At 48.7% G+C, this 20,535-nt stretch overlaps 1 protein-coding gene across 2 annotated transcripts in view; it reads left to right on the top strand.

Annotated features, from left to right (window-relative positions):
• Window positions 1-20,535, top strand: part of DAPK2 (death associated protein kinase 2) — a 113,016-nt gene that overhangs the window by 79,211 nt on the left and 13,270 nt on the right. For both annotated transcript variants that reach the window (XM_017653270.3, XM_037004162.2), the window contains exons 5-9: window positions 10,602-10,731; window positions 15,850-15,898; window positions 16,653-16,679; window positions 18,002-18,154; window positions 19,242-19,287. In XM_017653270.3, coding sequence (XP_017508759.1) covers window positions 10,602-10,731; window positions 15,850-15,898; window positions 16,653-16,679; window positions 18,002-18,154; window positions 19,242-19,287 — 405 coding nt within the window. The remainder of the gene's footprint in view (window positions 1-10,601; window positions 10,732-15,849; window positions 15,899-16,652; window positions 16,680-18,001; window positions 18,155-19,241; window positions 19,288-20,535) is intronic.

Raw genomic sequence — 20,535 nt, 5'->3', positions numbered from 1 at the left:
GTGGCAAGGCCTCCTAGGGTAACTCAAGGTGAAGGGAACTGAGGACACAGAACTAAATATCTGAGGGAAAGAACAAAATATGGCAAAAATTAAGCTATGGAGAGCCATTAATAAGAGTTGAAATATAGATGCTTTGAAATGGGGAACATTAAGCCAACCAGCTGATTCTTACAAGGTACTGCAGGAGGCCACATGGCCCACCTGAAAGAGGAGAGAACTGGGGGCTGAGACTGCATTTGAGTTGCATTTCTGCTGTGTGATACTGAGGAGGTCACCTCTCTGACCTCTCTTGGCCCTGAAAATGGAGATAATATTGCCTCTCTTACCTGTGCCGCAGGAGTGGAGTGAGGGACCAGGGAGATATCAGTGTTTATGAAAGGCTCCTACAAACTCTAAAACTCCTTACAAGTGCTGGTTGTGAATTTTAGATAGCTTTCCTATTAGGCCATCTTTCTCTTTCTCTCTATCCCCCAAAGGGACTCAGATAGGGAGGTGGGCAGGGAAACATCCAATGAGGGAATGAGTGAGGTGGCACTATACAGCCAGCAGGCTGGACAGAGTCCCAGGGTAGCAGGACACTGTGTAAGGCTGACTGGAGTTGGAGTAGATATCATGATCCCCATTTCATACCGTCAGGGGCTTGTGGGCCTCTTGCTGCTCCCAGATGCCTAAAGGGCCCCTCTGGACCCTGCCTGGGCCTGACCTCCATTGAAGTAGCATGTGTTCAGACAGTACCTTTTGAGTTCTATTCACAGCTCCACCATTAGCCCTCCACGGCAGCTGATCCCAGGAGCCGTGAAAGAATCTGATTCTGGAAACAGTGAAAGGTGGTAGAAAGAGCAGGTATCTTGGCATTAAGAAGACCTGGGCTCAAACCTAGCTCCACCGCCTAGTTGTGGGGCCTTGAATGAGTTACTTTACTTCTCTTCCTCTCACTTTCTCATCTGAAAGACACAGACAGTAACCTGCTTTACTGAGGTTGTACAGTGGTACTCAGGTAAGAGCCAGGTGTCCAGAAAACAATGCATGTACACACACACTTACTGTATATTTTATTATATAAAGGCTGTAATGCAGTTTACAAATAACAAATATATAATATTTTTTACTGTAAATTCCAGAGAGCCAACTGATTCTCATGGAACACTTTCTTTGGCTGTTGCCAGGCTCTTTCCATCAGTAGGCATCCTGTGGTGCACTGGACAAATGAGTGCAGTTCCAACAAGAATGTTGGTCGATATTTCCACTTACCTTAACAGGTGAGCTGACAATGAACAGTGAAGATGTGTGTGTTGGAACTTTGCTCATGTGTCAATGGCATGAGGACTTCTATGCTGAGTTGGATAATAGTTTGTTGATGACAGTTTCTGAATATTGAAAAAATATTTCCTCTATTCCTGTGCTATTTACAAAATAACCACTGCAGACACAGAGCCCTTTTAAGTTTAATCTGCATTATTAAGTGATCTTCGCCAGCATTTCTCAAGTCTAGAATCAAGAAGACAATAAATCAAGCCCTGATTTGTAGTGCCTGCCCATTTCTGTGGTATAAATGCACCCACTGTAGCCAATTTCAAGGCACCAACATGATGACGTCACTGACTAGAATTGGGAAGGGGGGGCACACCTGCCTGTAGTATTTCCTTCATACAAAGAGAAAAGGCAAAAATAACCTCAAAAGCATATACAATACTAAAATGTCATTAAAAAAATTAAGAAGCAATGAGTTTTTAAGTTTTGTTTTTAACGTAACTTATTTAAATATGTTTATATCATTTCATTTTTGATATGAAAATAATATACTTCCATAGCTCTGTTTAACAACTAGCTTGCAAAATTCCTGCAGACTCAGCAGTTGCTGTCATGAGCCAGCTCCAGCACATCCCTGGGTCTCTGTGACCCTACAGGTGAAAGCATTTTGTAAACAGGCTAGTGCTGTATGCAGGCTGACTGTTGTGATGGTAGTGGTGTAATAATAACAGTGGCAGCCAACATTGACTGAGCGCCTAGTAAACATGCAGGCTCTTCTCTGAGTACCCTGTGTGCTTTTATTCGTTTTATTCACACAATAATCCAGGTTCCATGGCCATGTCCATTTTATGGAAATGTTGCTCAAGGGCACCGAAAGCTTCATTGTGCCTCCCGTTTTGCAGAATCAAGAAGTGATATTCCCATTTTGCAGATGATAGGCCAAGGCACAGACAGGTGAGTGACTTGCCAAGGTCACACAGCTAGCACAGGGCAGCATGGGGCTCAAACCTGTGTCTCTCTGATGACAGGGCCCTTTTCAGCACTGGCTTCCTGAACACTGGGCACTGTCTGATTTTGACTTCCTGGGAGAGCTTGCTTTGCAAAACCATTTCTGGAACCTCATTCCTGGTGAGTTGATTTAGTCGGTTTGGTATTTTTAACACAATGACCAGGGGATTCCAATGCATAACTAGCTTAGATGGGGGCCCCCAAAACACAGCTTGGGGCTCAGAATGCCTGGATTCAGGCCCGGGTTCTTTACTGATTAGATGCGGGCATTGGACATCCACAACTCGGTGGCTATGAGGATCTAATAAGGTGATGTGGGGTGGTGGGGTGGTGGGGGCGAGCTACTGCTATTTGTTGGGCACAAACCACAAGGCCAGCACTGCTGACTGGCCCAGGGCAGGAAGCCAGTGGTCCCAGGATAGCCTTGAAAGTGAATTTTTATTTCCTTTCCTGTACCCCACAAGAGCACGAAGCAGAGTAGACAGTGGTTTCTCTCCTGCTTTACTGGGCAGGGCAGTGGGAGGTCAGAGCATACAACAGCCTCCCCCAGAGGAGGAAGTCATGAATGAGTGGCCAGAGACTGTGGTTTAACTAATCCAAGTGCAGCTGAGTTGGGGCCCTTCCCTAAGCCACTGTGGGCTTTCTGGGAAGAACATGGAGCTGGGACAGCAAGCCAGTGAGGCGCCAGAGCCTAAATGGAAATACCCACTTTGCCAGCAGACAGGGGTGATCCTGCGGGCACGCTTGCATCAGAGGAAGGGAGGCAATGTGGGAGGGGAAGAGCGCGCAGGATTGGGAGTCAGTTTGAGCTTGAATCTCAACTCTACTTCGTATTAGCTGAGGCACCTTGGGCATGCACTTTACTCCTCTGAGCCTCAGTTTCTTCATCTGTAAAATGGGGGTGATGACAGAACCTGCCTCAGAGAGTAAGAATAAAATAAGTGTGAGTGCTTTGTAAACTAAGTGCTGTAGGTTTTGCTATACACAAAATTAGGTGCTTTTAGGACATAGAAAGAGCAGGAGAAACAGGCCCTTTCCTCAGCAAGCATGCACGCTAGAGGGGGAGATGAACGAACACAGAGTTCTCGGCAGTCGGTGGTGCTGCGGGTCATGGTTGCTGCCCCAGGGAGTTGCTGGGAGAAGGATGGAGGGCTGGGTTGGGTATTCAAAGGATACTTACTGAAGGACTAGAATTTTAGCTGATCCTGGAAGGATGGGTCGGAGTTCAATAGGCAGATGATAAAGACTCTCTTTCTGGGAAGGAGAGAGATGACCAAGGAGACAATCACGGAGGTGACGATGGCAGTTACAGGTCACTTCATATGCCTTGTTTGGTCCTCTTGGTGACCTTCCTGAGCTAGGTTTCGTTATTATCCCTAATTTACAGGAGAGAAACCTGAGACTGATAGAGGTGAAGTAACTTGCCCTTCTGGTAAGTTACTGGTAAGACTGCTGGTAAATGACAACAACATCTGGGATTTGAACCCAGATTCTAAGGCTCTTAGCCATGATCTATGTTGATTCTCCAAAAGCAGAATGTACTAGGGATGCCTGTGTGACTCCACTGGTTCATGCATTCATTCAACCAGTAAACGATTCCTGAGCACCTACTCTAATGCCAGGCACTCTTGGCTGCTAGAGATGGAAATGAGAAGCAGGTCCTGTCCTCCCTCCTAGGGCTTCAGTATAGCGGGGAGAGGACATGAAAGGAAGCAATAATAGTGAGTTAATTCTCTGCCAAGTGCCTGTCAGGGAACCATGCAGGCCCTTGAGAAGAAACAGCTAAGTGTGTGTGTTGACAGAGAGGAGGTCACAGACGTTCCAGTGTGGAGTGTTGAAGTTTTGGGGAGGGGGAGGAAGCTTGCCAGGAAGGAAGGGCATTCCAGACAAGTGGACGGCAGGCTGGGGTGGGCATGATGGGGACGTCAGCCCTCAGCCAGGATGTAGTCAAGGGCTAGCTGGCAAGAGGTGGGAGGGCCTTGAATGTCACACAGAGGCAGATGCTGGGCATGGGCCACACTGGAGGCCTGTGGGAAGGGGCTGCCTGTCATCTCATCTACTGTGTGCCAGGGTGAGTTGGCTACAGCTCTGTGGAAACGTTCCCACAGAGGCCTGTCAGCAAGCAGCCTTGTTCTCTCAGGTTGCCCAGCACTTTATGAATAATCTGGGGCCCTGCTTGACATTTCCAGTGAAGGTTTGTAAACAGCTTCCTTGTCCCCATAGCACAGACCTGGCTAGGCTCCTGCTCTGTTGAACTGAGCAGCCTCACTTGGTGACAGGCAGGCCATGTAAGCACCTGGAGAGGGTACTGGGCAGGCGGTCACTATGCTTGGACTCTGCTCCTTGCTCAATGACCTTGGCAGCTTCTTGACCTCCCTGGGCTGCTCTGCAACATGAAGGGACTAAATGATCTCTGAGGTACCTTGCATCCCTAACATTGTGAGTCTGGAGGTGAAACAGGCTAGAGGAGGGGAGCAGAAGATGAGTGGGGCAGGAGGCGGGGCCATGAAAGGGCGTGGTCTACAGCTGTGCACAGGTGATCCAGCAGGGATTCAGTGGAGTACCCAGGGATGAATGTTGTCAATGCTGCAGCCCAGAAGGAACAAACAAACATTGCCACCATTCTCGGCAATCTTGTCGGCATCAATCCTTACGTGCACCACGTCTCTGAATCTTCAAAACAGCTCTATGCTATGATAGGTGTTGTCCATCTTCAGATGGAAAACCAAGACTCCAGGGGTTCAGTGATTTTGCCCAGGTTTCACTGTGAGTGGCAGCCTGCCTGGCTCTAAACTCTGGTCTTTTGCACCTTACCGTATAGCCCCAAGGCTCCTTCCATCCTGCAGGGCCTCCTGGACATGCTGTTCTGGGCTGCTGCAGAGCATGCATTGACATGGGGCCTGCCCGGAAGACCAGTTTCTGATCAGCACCATAGCAGGGAACTCTGGCCAGACCCACTGGGACACGGAGGGACACACTGGCCTCTCCCACAGCTGCCTGCCTGGTGGTTTGGGCTGAGTGGGTTTGTTTTGACAGGTGGGGGCAGTTTCACTTGCTGGTAGCAGCTGCACAGTCCTGGGCTGGACAGTGGTGCCTATGGGAATGTGCTCCCTCCTTCCGGTCACAGCAGCCTGTTCTTCCTTCCTATCCTGGGGCCGGGAGACCCGAGCCTCTGCATGTCCTGCCTTGGGGCCTAGAGGAGTGGGAATTTGTCCTGTCAGCTTGGGAGGTTGTGTCAGCTTGCAGTTGCGGAGCCTTGAGCTCTGCAATATATCATCTGGTGTCTTTTAAAGTTTGGGCTGAGACCCAGAGAGAGGCCTGCGTAAGCTCACACAGCCTTGGGTGGTAGAGCTGCAACTGGAATTCTCCAACACCCAGGCCTGGTTCTTTTCTACCACCCTACCCTGTTTGGGGAGGGGAAAAGCAAAGAAGCTTAGAGCGAGCCCCTGGGGGTACTTCTGCTTTGCTGGCCCTCTGGCTACCCTTGGGGAGCCTCCCTCCGTCCCTCTTCCCTCCTAACCCAGCTCCTTAGCAGCCCTTTGGCGAGGAAGGTGCTAGGGTGCCCCTAGTGGTGGTGGGAGGTCTCCACGGGCTGAAAGGGAGGACCAATTCTTTCAACACCTATCAGCAAATTTCAATGGAACATGGTTGCAGGACACCATAGGGGATGCTAGGGATCTTAAAACTGCTTCGACTTTTCCCAGGGAGGCCCCTACTCAGGAAGGCAGCACCACAGTATGAGATACAGCCTGCCGTCTAGGACCATTCGTCTGTAAGCATTGTCGGTGCTGAGGGGGTTAGAGTTCTAGGTCAGTGGCCGCTTCATTGAAAAGTAAGGGAGTAAAAGGAGGCAGGGATGGGGGATAGGTTCTGAAGGTGTGAAGAAGAGTTGGAAAGGCATTCTGGACAGGGGGAGGTCCAGAGCAGAAGGTAAAATTGAGATGTCATTCTGGGTATGATGATACCCACCTTGAGGGGATAAGGGGTAAGCGCAGTCAAGCGATAGGTGGTGAAACTGGAAAAGTAGTGTGGGGCAGTTGGTTCAGAGTCTCAGATGCCTCAAATATCAAACAGGGCATTTAGGCTTTGTCTGACGGTCAGTGGAAACACTGAAGATATTTAACCAAACTGGGTGATATGGTGGAAAGAGCAGAGGCTGCACTGCCAGAGAAGCCCACCCTCATTCTGCCATTATGAGGTGCTGGACCTAGGGCCAAGGCTTTAGCTTTCTGAGCCTCTGTCTCCTCCTCTGTGAAATGGGGATGGCAGTAGTGCCTACCACACAGGGGGACTGCAAGGATGACATGGAACACTAGCGCACTCCTTGCTTTGCTAAATGTCAATAAATGTCAGTCCCTGACTTCCTCCTGGGTAGCGTCAGGCTGTTAGTAGAGGCTGGGATGGCAAGAAGGAAGCCTTTCTGAAAGCAAGAGTTACTGCCAATATGGAGCCCAAATCCCTGGTTGGACTGAAATCACCTTGGTGGCCAGGGACGGAAGCAGGAAACATTGCTTGGTGGCAGAAAGTCTGTGACCTCTGTTTATTCCCAGTCAGGGGCGGGTCTGAGCCTGAAGCTATATCTGGTCCAAATAGCCCGATGCATGAGTGGGGAGGCAGGGACAAGAACCCAGGTCCTGAGCACCTAGTGGAACATTCCTGCTGCTCCACCGCCACCTCCCAGTCAGAAAGCCCCAGGCACGTCACCATCCAGACCCACCTTGGGACTCTCTTTGCCAGAACCTCTGTTTTCACACTGAAATGAAGAGGTCCAGCCCAGGAGGTCCCAAGGCTCCTCTCTGAACCTCCGGACACAGCCTGGCAGAAGCAGGACTCGGGACCACTAGCCTTGGTGAGACACCACTGCAGGAAAAGGCACCTGGGATGGGAAGCAGGCACCAGGATAGGAAGCTTGCTCTGCCCAAGCCAGGCTGCAAGGTTGCCCTAGATGGCCAGGCCAAGCGCATGCCTTCTTTTCCTTGGGTAGATTCCTAGGGCCCTTGAGAAGCAGGGGAGGCGGATCATTTTCTCCCGTGGTTAGGAGCACAAGCTTTAGATTCTGACCAGTAGAGGGTAAAATCCTTGTGTCCACAGACCAGTATTTCAGTCTTGGTTTCTCTTTCTGAACAGGAATAATAACACCACTGCATGAGGTGGCTGTGAGGGTTCAGTGAGGTCTACAGTATGTCACTTGCTAGCCTAGTGCATTGCAGGGGCTTACTAAATGGCATGTGTGTGACATCACTCATTACTGAACACCTGGCGGATTCCAAGGTCCATACCAAGCTTTGGGTAGATGATAGGAACAATCCCCTTGGGAAGTTTCGAACCCAGTGCAGGGAGACAGATCAGAAAGCTGCCACCCTGAGACAGTGGAAGAAGCTCCGCAGCGGGGGAAGCACAGGGTGCTGTGGGACCTGGGGAGGTGGCACGTGCGCACATGCGCATGTGTATATGTGTGTGCACGTGTGCATGTGTGTGTGCTTGATGTCTTCTTCTGGAAGAGGTACTACTTTTAGTGAAATGTGAATAGGAATTAGCCAGGCTTGGGGTAGGGACTTCAGGAAGAATGTTCCAAGTAGGGGAGAAGTCACCTGCTGTGTGTTAGATCCTTGGGGTAAAGCCAGGGACAGGACACCTTTTCAGGACAGGCAGGACTCAGGTGAGAAAATATGGCCTTGCCCTGAGGTTCTCAGAAGCTGGTGGAGAGGCTATTTCCTCAGACTGGGGGGACACTGAGGTGAGGATGTGAGGCAGGACCCCTCTCACCTCTCAGGGTGGTGCTGCCTGGGAGAATTCAGCCTGCAGCTGTTCTTCCACCCTCCCTGTTATTCCACCCCTGCCCCTACAGCCCCACTGTCCGGGGGTCACCAGGTCCAGTGTGACTGCCTCTGTCCACGGCTCCCATCCCCATTCAGCATGAGTTAAGTGTTAAGCATGCTGTGGTGGTCAGGAAGCCCCAGGCCCTGGCCCCTGGGCCCTAGGACAAGCCTCAGGGCCAATCCCTGGAGGAGAGAACAAGTTCCCACTCAGGTGACAGGACTGTGGTGGAATGGAGGGAGGAGAGGCTGCCTGCCCAGGGGGTGGTGGGCAGCGGGGAGGGTACAGCTCCCTGCATGGGGCTCCAGGGAACTTGGAGCCCATGGGCAGCCACTGGAGGGCTGGGCTGGGGGCACTGGAGTGGGCCCGTCTGCCTGGCCCTGTCTCCTGATCTCCCCGCCTTTACTCTCCTTCCTGCAGGGCCTAAGGATCTGCTCTGCCTTGGGAACAGACTTTGACACATTTTCAAAATAAAGTTGGGAGAAGTCTCCAGAAGGGGAAAAAAACAAACAAGCTTAAAAAATGCAAAAGGAAATGTATTATTGATTTTTTAAAAAGGGATAAAGGAGGGTGTGGCACACAGCTAGCTCACTTGAGTGAAAGTTTCCAGCCACTGTGGGAGCACAGAGACTTCACGGAGCTGGGGGGTTTGGGGTGGGAGCAGCTCTCTTCAGTCCAGATTCAGAATTAGCTCAGCTAACAGTGAGGGCTGCCCTCGGCCTGCCAGCCTCTGGGCTCTGCAGTTCTGGGGTGAAGATGCGAAGACTTGAATCTTCCCTTCAGCTGAGGGTCCGGTAGGAGACTAGGACAAAGACATGACAGGCTGGTGATCAAGGGAGAGCAAGACAGCTGTCATAACAAGCAGGTTCAAATAAGCTTGAAGGGAACAGGGAGGGAGGAATCACTTCTGGGCAGGGATGATGGGGTGGGCAGTGGGGTGGGGAGGAAGTCAGTGCTGGTGAGGAAAGGTTTCAGGGACTAGATGGACTGAGTTAGGCTGAAGCCCAGCCAGGATTTCAGGGGTCAGAGGTTGAGCAGAAGGCTTTCCAAGTGGAGCAAATGATGTGAGCAAAGTACAAGGTAGGAAATTCTTTAGCACTTTGAGAAACAGGGACATTCACTTTTCTTAAACATTTGTTCACTGATTGATTGATTGATTCATTCATTCATTTTAAACTGTTTTATTGAGATATAAATCACATGCCATATAATTCACCCATTTAAAGTGAACAATTCATGAAGTTGTACAACTAACACCACAATTTTAGAAAATTTTCATCACACCAAAGAGAAACCCTGTACCCATTAGCAGTCATTCTCCATTTCCCCCATCCTAGGCAACCACTAATCTACTTTCTATTTCTATGGATTTGTCAATTCAGGGTATTTCATATAAATCATATAATATGTGGTCTTTTGTGACTGATTCTCCCACTTAGCTTCCACAATGTTTCCAAGGTTCATCCATGTTGTATCATGTATCAGTACATCATTCCTTTGAATTTTTACTTTGCCTCCTTCTTTATGGCTGAATAATATTCCACTGTATGGATATACCATTTTTGTCCGTCCAGTAGTCAGCTGGTGGACATTGTGTTGTTTCTACTTTGGGACTATGATGAACATTTGCTGTGACATTTGTGTACAAGTTTCTTTGTGGATGTGTGTTTTTAGGACATTCCACTTTGAATGGCATTTGGGGCAGTCATGGTGGGGAAGGGGAGGAAAGGGTGAGACAGAGGTCACCTGCTATGTACCCTGAGCAGTTGGGTGGGAGTGAGATGGGTAGGCTCAGGATCCCACTCTAGCCTCACTGTGAGCCTGGGGTGTGTGAGGCCAGAGCAGGGCTGTCCCGCTGTCAACACATACCTGCACTGTTGTGTCAGATCAGACAGCTGTTTGCTGGGCTGGAAATAACCTGGGCAACTGGTATTTTCCCTGGAAATCAAGTGCATTTTTTCCTGTGTCCTGCTGAGGGCCAAAATTAGTTAAACACATACAGAAGTGTGAGGCACATGGTTAGTCTAGAGGAGGGGAGTGTTGTCAACAGGAAGCTGGCCGGCTAGGGGAAAGAGGTGGTCCGGAAGATGAAGGTCAATACACCAAGGATAAACCAAGGGTAGGATGCAAAGCCCCCACCCTATCACACTCACGTGGAGGCGGAGGTTTTGTTTATAGGAAATGCTGCAAGAGTCTCGCTGGCCCCATATGAAAGAATGGGAAACAGAGGCACTACGCTGAAGAAATTTGTTTATCAGAGACAGAAAGGGGATTAAAATAAAAGTCTCCAGTTCTGCTGTGAGCAGCAGTTTTGGTAAAACCCAGGCTTTGCCCTCTGTGCTGTGCCTGTTTTTGAGTTCATATAAGACTGAGGAAACAGAAACAAGAAAGAGTTTATTTATGCTGTTTTAGTTCCCAAAAAAGAACACCAAATCCCACTGCAACCCCAAAGCAAACACACAAAGCAGGGCCTTAATTACTATCTCTTCTTCCTTCCTTCCTTTTTCTTTTTTTTTGTTCTACAGCCAGAAAACATTATGTTGTTAGACAAGAATATTCCCATTCCACACATCAAACTGATTGACTTTGGCCTCGCTCATGAAATAGAAGATGGAGTTGAATTCAAGAACATTTTTGGGACGCCAGAATTCGTGGGTGAGTTTTTAGGCCTTTTTCTCTCCCAGCTAAGAACCTAGGATCAAGAGGTAGAGAGATGCCAGGAATAAACCCTGCGTCTGGGACCATGGCCTCTGGGCCGAGAGATATGCCTTAGAGACCCCACAGAAGCCTGATGGGTGGGGAAGAAAATGTCTTGCTGGGCCTCGAGGTGAGGGTCCAGGTGCTCTGAGCGCCCAGTGGGGGTAGCGGGAGGCCAGGTGGGTCTGGAGCCTTACCGAGCCAAACTCTCCCAGAGCCGCCCCCATCTCCTGCTCTTGGATATGTTTATTGTGAAGATTTAAAATTACCCTGTTCTCCTGCATTCCTGTAAACTCAACTTTCTCTGGAGTAGCTTCTGATTTCCTGAAAGGAAAAAGGAAATCATCTGCGAGATGTCAGGTCCACCCCCTGGCCTCTCCCGGGTGCCTGGCCTTTATCCGTGCCTGGGAGCCCAGCTCCAGCAGCACCCAGGAGGCTTCTCTTCTTCTCACCCTTGGCTCAGGCCCCAGAAACCCCCTCATGGGGCTTGGGCTGCAAGTTGGGGGTCAAAAGAAACAGCCTTGCAGAGGGGAAAGGAATGAGAGTTGAGAACCATCATCTCTTTGCTTTGGGAGTTGCAGTGGTCTCCTTAAAATCTGGGGGCGGAAACTTCAGACTATAGTCTAATCAAAACCCAAGATAGAATGTGTCAGATCATCCACCCCGATGGATTTTCAGGCCACACACACCAGCTCTGTAGCCACTATTGAGTTGCAGAAGCCCCACTGGCCCCAGGACAAAGTAACCTTGCCCTGTGCAGACACTATGCCTAGTGCTCTACAGACATTATCTTAGTTCATCCCCAAATGACCCTCATGAATCAGATTCAGTTCTTTTTCTATCAAGTGCTTTGTTCAAGGTGTAACAACCAGTAGGTGGTGGAGCTGACATTTAAATGCAGATACACCCATCATCCAAACCCTTTGCTCTTTCCTTTACACTGCTTTGTCTCTCTGAAAAGACCTTGCCCCCAAGGAGCTTACGATTCAGTTGTAGAAACAAGACATCAAACCACCAAATAAGAGTCTTGGAAGGATCTTTTCAGATCATCTGGTCTAGTTTAGCAAATGTGCGATTGGCGAAGTGGATTTTAGTAAAGGTCAACCAATGGTTATTTTTCACCTACCATATGACAGATATTAGGTGAGGTACTGGGGACACAGGGAGGTGCCACACTCAGAATGACTCAACCAAGGTCATACAGTGAGTTGTTGGCAGAGCCAACTTGATCCTGGGGCAAAAGACATCTACTCTTGAACTTTGTCCGAGATAGCAGTTGCTGCCCACCACTCAAATATGTGGTAAAAATGCATATCTTTATTTAGTTAAGTTCATACTAAGTATTAAATAACAATGAATGGTTCAACTAGAAATTCAGGGCAAGAATGGCAGAGGTGTCACAAGACAGGTTGTGATTAGTTGCAAAGAGAGTGATATAGACAGCTCTGAAAGACTTTTCAAAGTATCCACTACAGCAAAGTCAGTGGGATCAGTCCTGACCTTGAGTCAGAGACAAAGGGCTGGTGTTGTGGGTGCAGGAAGTGTCTGAAGAGGGTTGGAGAAGGAATTAGGATAGAGGAGGAGTACATCCCAGGTTCAGTCATCCATAGCAGGGGGATAGGGCCAGATTTATCGTATTTCCAGGGACAGCTCACTGTCTGCTTTGGATGGAGAAGAGAGTTCCCACCAGGCTGGCCATGTAGGTGGGCTATTAATAAGAGGGGCCAGATGTGGAGGATTTTGTACAGTAGTATGCTAGTAAATGTCTAACATCCAGGTCTCAAAACAAAATAAAACCTTAATTTATAGCATTTGCCAATTTCAAGCTACCGGTATGTTGTTGCTGCGTACAAGAGTTGGGAAACGATGCACAGTTGAGTCTTGGGAGCCAATATGACCCAGTTCTAGCCCAGAGCTGGTTTTATTTGTATCTTAAAAATATAGAGGGTATATTCTCTAAGTATCTCCCCAATTTTATTATAATAACTTTCTTAAAAATAGGTGATAACCTCTTTCCCTACTCTTACCATTCCTTTGACACTTCAACCAGAAAACCAGGATAAAAAGTTATTGTCAGCTTCTAGGGGTGTGGTGGACCCAGTCTTCCAAAAGCCCTCCCACTCCAAAATGATTCTTGAGAAAAATATTTTTAGTGCAATTCTGGATTCATAAGAAATAAGAGAAAGTTTTAAGGGTAGTAACTTCTTCAGCATCACCTGTCCCACCCCCAAAAGCCAGTGAAGTGAACTAAATCTGGAGCTGTGAATGGCAAGAAAATTCAATAGGAGGATCTTTCCTAAAGGCAAGTGTACATAGCAGCATGTCAGTCAGATACTAGCAAGATTTAGATATTCAAGGACATAAGATACTGAAATTATTGGATGTTGACTATGAAACAAATGGAATGCACATAGAAATAAAAGGTAGAATCACAAGAATGAGGAAACAACAAAAGACTGTCAAAATGACTAGGCAAATTCTAAAGAGAACCAGATAGAACTTTAAGAAATTCAGTATATATGCTTATAGAAATGTAAAACTCAGTGAATGGATAAAACAGCAGATTACACCTAGCTGAGGAGAGAAATGAAGAACTGGATGACTGAGTTGAAAAAAATTAGCTGGAGCGCCACAGAGTGAGAAATACATAGAAATATGAAAGCGGATAAGCAAAAGAGAGTAAAAAAGGAGAAAGCCTAACAGAGGTCTATGTGGAATCCCACAGGAGAGAATAGACATGATACAGGAACAGTATTAGAAGAGAATGACTGAGAATGTTCAGAACTGATATAAAAACATCCCAGTGTAAAATGTATATCAGCAGAAATACATAAAAATAAGTCCATACCTAGACACATTATAAACTCCAGGATACCAAAGACAAAGAGAAAATCTTAAAAGCAGCCAGAGAGAAAAACAGATAACCTAAAACAAACAAAACACCAACAATTAGACTGACAACATACTTCTCAAAATAGCAGTGTCTAGTGGAATAATATCTTCAAAGAGCCCAGGGAAAATTAAAAACCCAGATTTGTGTATCCAGGAAAATGATATTTCAAGAATGAGGGTAAAAGATTCAGGCAAAAAAAGCAAAATTCAACAACAAAAATAAACAAGAAAAACAAAAAAGACAAAACAATAAAACAACCACCAACAGACCTTTATAAATGGAGCTTCTTAAAGATACTCTGAATTAAGGAAAATGAAGTCTCAGTACAAGAAGCAATAGAAGCAAAGAAATCAGCACACATAGGCAAACAGAGACAGTTTTGGTTTAAAATAATGATAATAATTATGAAGCTTTAATTGTGCAGTTAAAAAAAAGGGACAGAACTAAAAATTGAAGAACATAATGTTAGATAGGACACAGCTCTTGAAATGAGTGTTGTAGGTTTTTGTATTGTTACAGGAGGGTCCAAATGTTGATTTTGTTAGAATTTGTTAGATAGCTGTAGTAAAATCTCAAGGGTAACTATTATAAAAATATAAGTTGGGGGAAAGACAATCAGAAAACTAACAAAAACACTATTTGAAAGAACAAGAAAGAAGCAAAGAACAGAAGCAAATGGACAACGAAAGCAGAGGACAGAAATGAGCATATATGTCTAGCAGATCAGCTCTGGAAGCTGAGTTGTGCTTTTCAAAGTATGGTGAAAGGCTTTGAAAAAAAATCTCCAATCTTTCTTGGACTGCTTTGTCAGTAATATACAAGGAAAATAAATTCCTAGAAAAATTATCACCGTCTGAATGTCACAGCAGTGTCAAATTGCTATGAGTCTTTAAATACTTAGTCCCAATTTCTGTACTTCTCCTGTCTGGACCTGTGACGGCCTGCAGATTATTTGCAGACCACACTTTCAATATCACTGTCTTACAGGAAGTCTTTCACATGTGTGTCAGGAGACTTGTACAAAAAAGCTCATAGCAATATTGTTCCAGTAATAAAAGAAGTGGGGACAATCCAAATGCTCACTGAGAGGAGAATGACTAAAGGGTGGCATGTATTCACACAGTGGACTGTTGCATAGCAAGAACATGAAAGACCATGGATGAACCCTCCATGAATGCTAGAAGTGTAATGTTGAGTAGGGGGGAAAGTCAAGGGACAGAAGATCACGTGCAGTATGACATCATTTTTATGAAGCAGAAAAATAAGCAAAACCAGGATAGTGGTTCCCTGTCTCTGGAAGTAGGAAGAGGTGGGATGGTGGGATGGTGGGGTAGTGGGCACACCCTATAGCTGCAGTGTTTTGATACTGTTGTAGATGAACAAACTTAACCTTCCCCGCTGTCCACCTTTTCCCATCGTGGTTAAACTGGCTCCATCCTCCCTTCTCTAGCTACGTCCTCTCTTTCTCCTCCATTTCTTCACCAAACTTTTTAAAAGAGTCTTATCTCCACTTCCCACACTCACTTTCCAGTGTTGCTTGATCTCTGGGCAGCATTTGGTCCTCTTCCCCTGGTAGTCTTCTTTCCTAGACGCCACACCCTTCCCTGGTCACCACATCATTCACATGGCTTCTGCTCCCACCTGCATGATGACTCCAGGTTGGATGGCTCTTGCCGGCTCCCCGACACGCAGCTTCCTCCTGCACGTCTTCCTTTGGGTGCCCCGCAGGCATGTCAGGCTTATCATCTCAGTGGCCCCCAGAATGTCCTCATGCCCCTTAGGTGGGAGGCGCCCCTTTTCAGACCGGCCTCGGAGGCACGCGGATTCCTTCCCTCTCTGCCTTCTTTTCTCCTGACCCAAGTGGCCCGCACACAGTGCTAATGCAGACCTTGGAGCTGGGCCCCATTTCCCCGTTCTGCATCTTCCTCCCCCATCCTCCTCTTCCTTTTCCGGGTGCGCCTCTTCCTAACTATGAAGGCCTCTTTGTAGAAGGTTTCTACCAGCGTAACAGGCAATTTACTTCCTCAAAATGCTTAGACCCAGATTATCTCTACCTGCTGCTTTGATTTTCCTTAGTGGGGATTCAGGATAGAGACATTTGGCACCAAACTCCCTAAAATTCCCTACAGCCGTCTCTTCTCATTTTCATACACCTGCTGATCCCCCAGTATGGTTTCTTTCAGCTCCAGAAATTGTCAATTATGAGCCCCTGGGACTGGAGGCTGACATGTGGTAAGTTGTTTAGGGATCCTTCCAAGGACAGAAGGCCTCAGACCCTGGCTTCGGCTGACCCCGCCCCCCGACCTTGACCACGAAACCCTTTTCTCCACACTCACCTTTCAGAGCCTCTGGCTGCTCCAGGTGTGCTGGACCTTCTCTGGGCAGCTGGAGACAACTAGGCCTGGCCCTGGGGCCACTTAGAACACAGCCAAGGTAGAGAACGAGAAGAGAGGGGAGGCTAGAGCTGCAGGCTGGCCCCTGAGGCCTGCCACAGCCTAACAAAGATAAAGTAACAATAGCTCATTGGCCAGTCAACCAGGGGAGCCCTGGGGGGATACCGCTTTGACCGATTCCCAGCACAGATGGGACCTCTGGTTTGAACAGTGCTTTATAGTTGACTGAGCACCTTGATTACCTGGTTTTGAAATCCTCGCAGCAGTCTTGGGAGGTGGTTATCCTTATCCTTACCTTATGAGGAGAAAGAGGTTCAGAGGTGATGAGGGACTTGTCCCAGTCACGGCCTGCAAGTACAGAAGTCTATCTTGAACTTGGGTCTTTGGGTCCAATGTCCAGACCTTGATGACTCCAAACGTGTCCCAGGCTGCTGCTGACAGTGGGATGGAGAGGGGCATGGGGCTTGAGGTGGCATCCAGAGGCTGCTATAGAGGGGCACGTGACTGCTTCCCCTGCGAACCGTGTGGGGAGCCCCCTGCTGGCCTCGCTTAGAGCTGAAACAGCCCTGACTCGCCTGTCCTCTGTTTCACAGGAGCATTGGCGTCATCACCTACATCCTGTGAGTACCCCCAGTCCCAGCGCTCAGCTGAGGCCTAGGGAAACTGGGAGGAAGGGGAAGGGGGCAGGCAGACAGCCTGAGACTCACTGATTTTACTGATTTACTCATTTACTGTGAGCCAGATGCAACATCCACACAGCTAACTTGAGGCGACATGCTCTTAGCTCCACTTCATACATTTGAGCTGGGGCTGAGGTTGAGCAGGAACCTGGGAGAGCAGCTGGCAGCCCCCCATTCTGCACAGCCTGGGCCTCATCACTGCTAGGGCCCGGCATCCACCCCGGCTGAGGCTTCCTGCCAGAAGGTGGGCTTCACTCAGAAGCCTCAGGATAGCCCTCAAGCCGCCGGGCTGCCCTGATTCTGCGTGTTCTTTCTCTCCTTTCTCCTTTCTTTCCCCACCTCTCACATTCCCTCTCCTCCTGCCCCCAGAATCTGTCTTTCCTGTCCCGGAAGCCTCAAGTTGCTTAAGCAAAGATTTCCTGCATAGCTCCATGTAAAATGGATCTAGTACTTTCCACCTCTGTGGCCTTGGGCAAATACTTAATTAACCTCTGGGCCTGTTTCTCTCATCAGAAACACAGGACTTACAAACTTCCTGTTACAAACTTCCTATGAGGGAACGGAAGGAAGAGTCAGAGGTGACCCCTGCATTTCTAGTTTGGGTACATCTGTGAAGTGACATCATAAGTCAAAGCAGAAGCTCATGGAGGGAGTTTGGGTGACTTCTGAGACCATGGCACATCTGGTAGATGTATCCCATACACAACTGGAGTGTGAGTCATGACAGAGTTGGTTCACGAGTCACTGTCTGAATGGCACATCCTTGACAGACCCTGCAGGGGAACCTTACACACGTTCCAGTCCCTAATGACACATCTATTTCCACACCTCTCAGGCTTTGCTCAAGCTGCTCCCTTAGCCTAGAAGGACTTCCATCTCCTCTGACTGCTGACAACCTCCTCATTCTTCAAGACACAGCGGATGTCAAATGTCAACTCTCCCGTGCAGCCTGCACTGGGACCCTCTGTCCTGTGCATCCCCAGGCCTGGCCTTCTATTAGATTGTGCTTTGTTCCGCTGGGGACTATAATGAGCCAGGACTCTGTTTCTCTCCCTTCCTTTCTCAACTCCCTTGAAGGTGCAGTTTCTCTCTGTCAAGAGCTTAGGAGGAGTTCCATGAAGTGTACTGAATTGGACTCGGTTGAAAAGGCTGCTGCCTGGTTGCTGGGAGCCTCCCAACCCCGTGTAACAGGGTTCCCTGAGTCCCCCACCCCCACCCCGATCTACTTTCCTATGGTCACATGTTCCCTCTTGTGTGCTCAGCCTTAGTGGAGCGTCCCCTTTCCTGGGAGACACGAAGCAGGAAACGCTGGCAAATATCACAGCAGTGAGTTATGACTTTGACGAGGAATTCTTCAGCCAGACCAGTGAGCTGGCCAAGGACTTCATTCGGAAACTTCTGGTTAAAGAGACTCGGTAAGAGGACAGAGAAGGGCACGGGATTATCAGGTACCGATGCTCACCTCCTTTGTTGTCTTTTCCAAAGATGTGTTAGCCTGTCCCTGCTTTGCCACGGGCTATCATCTGCACCACTGCGGTCGAATCTGAGCAGGTGCTGAGAAGAGTGGACTGGCCAAGACTTGGCATTCATCTTGTTTGCTCTCATCTTTCTGCTTTCTTTGCCTGCTGAATGCAAACAACTGTGTGTGTGTGTGTGTGTGTGTGTGTGTGTGTGTGTGTGTGTGCGCGCGCACATGCCCACACACATGTGTGCGTGTGTAGAAGTCAGTCTAGGTTTCTCTAGAGCTCATTGTCTGTGCATTCTGGAACTAACAAAGGCACCTGGAACTAGCATTTGAAAAGGAATGTGGCAGAGTTTTCAAGCCAATTCAGATGAAATCAGGGAGTCTGGCTCAGAGGGGTTGGTATGTGGAAGAATAGGAGACCTGCTAATTCTAACCTTTCTTCAGGGCCCAGGGTGAGCTTTTGCAGCTGTGGGGTCAAATCAGGAGATGAGCAAGGACTTACAGGGTGCTGGGTGCCCAGAGCATGGCCTAGATGGTGCACGGTAAGGCCTGATTCTAGAAGGCCGTGTCCTCTTGGTCCCAAGAGTCATAGTGGGGGAACTCTAAAGTGCAGAGCCTGGTTTCCCTATTTAAGGGCAACACTAGGTAGGATTACCCTCCCTGGGCACAGAGCAGGGTAGGGCAGGGAAGGGACCTGGGAAGCAAACAGAGAAACAGAGACCAAAGGCTTAGCGATGGAGAGCTGACAGCTCAAAAGAGTTCTGTGACTGGCCTGTCCTCTGGTGCAACATTATGCCCTTCAACTTTGGGGCCGAAAATGAGGGCTTATGAAATGTCTCTTTACCAAGGGGTTTGCCTGGACTACTTTCTTGGGAGTGCAGGGAATTCAGCCAGTTCCCCATCTACCTCTGCATCCCCACCTTTTCCTGGTTTGCTGGCAGTGCCATCAATGCAGGTCTCAGAAGAGTAAGAATGAAGACTGCTGGTCTCAGCTTCTGTCCACATGGGTCATCAGTGTTTTCTGATCCTCATTACAGGAAACGGCTCACAATCCAAGAGGCCCTCAGACACCCCTGGATCATGGTAAGGGCATGTGATGAGTTCCAGTGCGCAGGCAGGGCCCTGCTCTGTCGCCAGAGCCGGCAGGGTTGGCCAGGTGCGGAGGGCCCACAGAATGGCCTTTGCTTAAAACACTAACCCTTGGGGGCTCTGAAGGGTCTGGGCTTGTCAAATGGGCTTAAAAGTTTATATTCCATGGGTTTAGGTGACTTATGAATTGAAACCCTCACAAACCTCAGTTGAAAACCTTTCTCTTTGGGGCCATCTTACAAAGTGTTCTCTGTTAGAGGACATATCACCGTCATTCACAAGCAGAAATCAGCTGTAGAGGGAAGTTGATGACAATTAAAAAGCTCAACTTTGTAACCAGCCTCCTTCTTTGTGAATTTTGGGGCTCTGAGTAAAGGATGATGCTCAGACAGTCACTCAGCTTCCTCAGGCACCCAGACACCTCAATGGGGCTCCAAGATAGAGGCCTGGTGTGGAAGAGAGGCAGCAACTTTCTTAGGACAATTCTGTTCCCTCTGGGGAGGGGGAGGCACAAAGCTGACTCCCTGCCTAACCTGCCTTATAACTGGGCTTCCAGCTGCTGGTTTCTCCGGGGTCTTGCAGTCCAATCACAGTATAGTCAAATGCTAGTGAAGAGCACGGTGGCAGGGTGGGAGTCAGGAGAACAGGATTCTGGCCCCAGCTCTGCTGTCTGACAAGATGTGCACTCCCAGGGATGTCACCAGGCTTCCCATCCACCTGAATTATTAAATGAGAGGCTGGCGAGGATGACTGGAGCTGCAGATGAAAAGGGGCAGAGACCTGCAGAAGATGGATATCAGGGAGGGTGGGAGTGTAGGGAGAAGGTTGGGTTCATTTGCTCTTGAAGGCGGGGGAAGGCCAAGGGCCCTCCAGGTTTCAGGTGGGTCCAGAACTGGGGAGTCCCTCTTGCTGCCTGGCTGCTCAGGTGCCAAGTGTTACTGAGGCTCAGGGAGCCTGCTGGCCCTGGAAGAGAGGTACCCATCAGCCATCCTCTGCTGGCCGTGGCCTTGTGTGCTCCTGCCCTCGAGTGGGTGCCTGCAGAGTCCTGGCTACAGGTTGCTTGTCTGTGTGAGCACCCCTAAATGCTATGCGTGCGGAGATGCTCTCTAATGGCCCTGCAGGGAGCATGCAGGGAGCACCCCAAACTCAGCCTGCCTTATGGTCTGTGGGCATACTCATCCCACTCGGATCCTCCCTGTGGCCTGGTGCATGCAGCGAATGCCAAAGAGTCTGCTCACGTGC

The sequence above is a fragment of the Manis javanica genome, chromosome 8 (genome assembly GCF_040802235.1).
Source record: "Manis javanica isolate MJ-LG chromosome 8, MJ_LKY, whole genome shotgun sequence".
Taxonomy (NCBI): Eukaryota; Metazoa; Chordata; class Mammalia; order Pholidota; family Manidae; genus Manis; species Manis javanica.
The sequence above is the reverse complement of the archived record's forward strand: the minus strand, read 5'-3'. Positions and strand labels throughout refer to the sequence as shown.